This window comes from Sipha flava, unplaced genomic scaffold (assembly GCF_003268045.1).
Source record: "Sipha flava isolate LNK unplaced genomic scaffold, YSA_version1 526_pilon_pilon, whole genome shotgun sequence".
Taxonomy (NCBI): domain Eukaryota; kingdom Metazoa; phylum Arthropoda; class Insecta; order Hemiptera; family Aphididae; genus Sipha; species Sipha flava.
Genome location: NW_020273502.1, coordinates 35,247 through 39,351, shown reverse-complemented (window position 1 = coordinate 39,351; position 4,105 = coordinate 35,247). Strand labels below are relative to the sequence as shown.

Sequence of the window (4,105 nt, the reverse complement as noted above, 5' to 3'; positions counted from 1 at the left end):
ATTAAGAAGATTATAATATAAATAAAGATTATACTATACGTTCCGTGTATCCATGTAAGTAGAAATAATTATGAATTATTATTTATTAGTCTTAAGTATTTAATTTAGTTCAACAACTTTACTGCTACGAGTGAGTAGAGGTACCAAATAAAAATATTAAACTTCAAATATAACTAAATTTAAAAATTAATCTTTTACTTTAGAATTTTCTAAATAGTTGAATTTGAAACTTCATAAGTTCAATAAATTATTGTGATAACTAATAACTAGTAATATTACATTCATATACATTTAAAAAATATATATAAAATATTTCTTTATATAATTAAATTATGGGTACCTACATAAGTGTATAAAAGAAATTAAAACTATATTGAATAAAAAGTATAAATTTTAAACTATAAAAATTAAAAATATAATCTATAGGTACCTACATTTACTTATACCTATTTATTTATTTGTTATTATCATTACACATACCTACCCTATATAAGTTAACAAGATAAAAAAAAACTAATTGCTTAGAATAATAATTAATTAATTTTTTAATTTTTATAACAGTTTTACTCTATATATACAATGGCTAAGAGAATTAATGCGTTTGAGCGGCTAATGAGATCTATTCAATTAGATAACTTTCAACAAATTTATAATAATAATGTTGATAATGATGATCCAGACCAAGAGATAACTGAAATTATAAATGAAGAAGATGAAAAAAGTTTAATGCCAACAGAAGAAGCAGAAGTAGACCAAGCAATAAATCAAAGATTGATTTATAACTTTTTTACTAAGTTAAACATTGACCAGTAAATTTGTAATACTTGTATAAAGGTACTAAAAATTCCTTCATCAACAACAACTACTCTAGTAAGGCATCTTAAAATTCACACCAAGAAATATTCTGAATATCAAGCATACTATGATAAAAAAAAAAAAAAATTAAAAATGAACTATTGAAAAGAAAAAACGAAGTCATTACACAAAAACAGAACACAATTCAGACTTCATTCAACTCTGATTCATACTTATCAAAAAACAGTCCAAGGGCTAAATTAATAACCAAAAATATAAGTGAAATGATTGCATTAGATTATCAACCATAATCGATCGTTGAAGACCGTGGATTTAGGAACGTAATGAAAACATTAGAGAGCAAGTTTAAATTACCGACTAGACAATATTTATCTAGTACTGTAATTCCTAAGCTGTATTCAAAAATATTATCTCAACTCAAAGAAGAAATAAACACTGATTTGGATAGTATGCGATCCATATCGTTTACTTTTGATATCTAAACGAGTGGAGCTCAACAACCATATATATCACTTACATCACATTATTTGACAAAGCAATTTGAGCTCAGTTACAAAACATTAGAATGTTCATACTTTCCAGGAGAACATACTGGGGAAAATATTTTTCTTAAAATCAAAGCTATGGTAAATGAATGGAACATTGATATTTCAAACTTAAGCATTCCTATTTATATGGTCACAGACAATGCAAGAAATATAAGTTGTGGATTAAATATTTATAATGATAATGACACCCTACATCACTACTTTTGTGCAGCCCACACGTTACAATTGGCCATTGAAGATTCCTTAAAAGAAAACAATATGGGAAGTTTATTAAAAAAGTGTCGCTCAATTGTAATGCATTATAACCACAGCACCAAATCTTGGGAACGTTTGCAACAAATTCAATTGCGATTAAATCTGCCAAATCATAAACTCATACAAATGGTCGAAACTCGTTGGAATAGTGTATACTTAATATTGGAGTGCATTATAGAGCAAAAAGAAGCAATTGTTTTAGATTTGCAAAATTTGTCAAAAGATATTATTATTACATTAAGAGAATGAAAACTTATTAATGGATATGTTGAAATATTAAAGCCAGTTCTTGAAGCCACAAAAGAATTTAGCCAAGAAGATATACCAACATTTTCAATGGTAAACCCAATTATATATTCCATAGAAAAAAAATTGGACAATTTTATAACAAAAAATAGCAATACAGCAGCAGGAATAGGATTTACTAGAAGTCTAAGAAAATCTATATCAAACAGATTTCTGGTATGTAAAAATGACCCATCATACTTATTAGCGACAGTCAATGATCCAAGATTCAAGACTATTTTTATGGAATTAGAAAATGTAGAAAAAGTAAAAAGTTTGCTTACTATAGAAGTTGAGAAATTTGGATCAGCATGTGCTACTTTAGAAATATCAGAAACTGAACAAAATCTATTACTACCTACCACAGTCCCTGTTTCAACAAACTCACTTTCGGATATTCTTCAAGAACGTTCGATCTCCAGTTCTACTAATAAAGAACAACTGATAAACTCATTTAAAAAAGAAGTAAGATCACATATTCAAATATTTCTTGTTTATTAATTTACTATCTAACAGTATTTAAATAATTTTATGTACCTATGTTTAAAATATATATTTATTTTTTAGATACAGGAATATTTGCAACAACCTCTTCTGTCACCAACATCAAAACCATTTTTATGGTGGAAAACTAATTGTTTAAACTTTCCGTGTTTGGTTCCTGTAGCATTGAAGTATCTGGGTATTCCAGGAACATCAATTTGCAGTGAACGGATATTTTCGAAAGCTGAACAAGTGGTGACAGCTAGGAGGTAAAGACTATCACCACAATCAGTTGAACAACTGGTGTTCTTACATGACAATATTATATAATTTAAAATTTGATATATATATATATATATATTTTAAAAATTTTAAATTTCTTTGTTATTTCAAGAATTAAGTATTAAAGTTATTTAAGTACCTAAATCAAAATTATTATAATATTTTATAAATTATAAATGTTCAGTATAAAATTATATTACTTATTTATTATTATTCAATATTTGTTTTATGCATAAGCATAATTTTATTTTGTAAGCTAATCTATAGTCAATAATTCTGTCTAGGTATTATTTAATACTATTTCATTATTATTTAATACTTATTTAATATTTTATTTAATATTCCTGTAATTCAATAATGCCAAAATAATGAAAATATTATAAAAGGTTAAGTTTTTTAGCTTTCTGACATTTTTCATGTTCGGTTCGAGTTCGATAAAATATTTGGAAGTTCGGTTCGATTCGGGTTCGGATAAAAATATGTACTACTACTAGTACTACTTATAGTATTTTACAGTATGACCTGTCGTATACGCCACACAAAGGCTTGACATGTATAACAGATATGTTTCGATTATTGAGTTTCAGAACCGTCAAAGAGTAAATATCGATATATTTCAGTTAAAACTTATTTAATTCTCCTTTTGGTGACCACGATAACGAGTACTGGACAAATTAACAAGTACCATAGGATTTACCTATACTTTATAATTCTAAGGTATTTTTACCCTTGAACAACGGACCACCATAACAAGTACTGGATGAGAAAGTAAGTACAGAAACATCTTGTTACTTTACAAAAGTGTTTTATCACCACAAACGTTTCAGTACACACTAGGATTTGATACTCCCAATTTACTAGGAAAAAATGACAAAACAAAAATTTAATGAATCAATTTAAAAAATGTATACTGTTATGTTACATCATTATGCATAGTCAATTTGAAGGAAAAAGGAAATTTAATGGTATAGCTGAATTGGTTCTCGTTTGTGTACAGGTTAGGTGGGTCAGTGCATAGAGAGCAAAAAACAAAATTTTAAAAGCTATATGTATGATATATAGACATAATTATTATATCGATAAGATAGAGTATAGAAATATAATAGATATAATATAGATTACTAGAGACTAGCAAATTACTAGCAAACAGGAACGAAATAACAAATACTTAGAGAATTTTATGATTAAGTTCATTTATGAGAAGATTACGAGAATTGAATATTTAAAGAAATTTAGCTTCAAATTTTCAAATCGGTGGTTTTAAAATGTATTTATTCTATTTTATTATTTGTATTTCGTACACCTAAGTGATGAATAGTTGACTTCCAAATCAACGATTTAAAATTGCATATATTTTATCATTTTTTTTTAACATACATTAACGCACATTAACCAAGCCTATTTTAAAGTTGACAGTCCTAAGCCAATAAAATTGG

The 4,105-nt window shown here is 26.5% G+C and overlaps 1 protein-coding gene across 1 annotated transcript; it reads left to right on the top strand.

Annotated features, from left to right (window-relative positions):
- Positions 1–1,139: 1,139 nt before the first annotated feature.
- LOC112690904 (zinc finger BED domain-containing protein 4-like) lies at positions 1,140–2,660 on the top strand. Its single transcript, XM_025565009.1, has 4 exons — positions 1,140–1,263; positions 1,399–1,814; positions 1,902–2,369; positions 2,472–2,660. Exons 1-4 carry the CDS (start codon positions 1,140–1,142, stop codon positions 2,658–2,660), a joined length of 1,197 nt encoding a protein of 398 aa, XP_025420794.1.
- The last annotated feature ends 1,445 nt before the right edge of the window (positions 2,661–4,105 follow it).

Excerpts from the sequence above, each read along its gene's own strand:
- LOC112690904 (XM_025565009.1), top strand. The coding sequence starts at position 1,140 with ATGAAAACATTAGAGAGCAAGTTTAAATTACCGACTAGACAATATTTA. Across the intron at positions 1,264-1,398 it reads AATAAACACTGATTTGGATA|GAGAACATACTGGGGAAAAT; the intron begins GTATGCGATCCA and ends CATACTTTCCAG. Across the intron at positions 2,370-2,471 it reads TAAACTCATTTAAAAAAGAA|ATACAGGAATATTTGCAACA; the intron begins GTAAGATCACAT and ends TTTATTTTTTAG.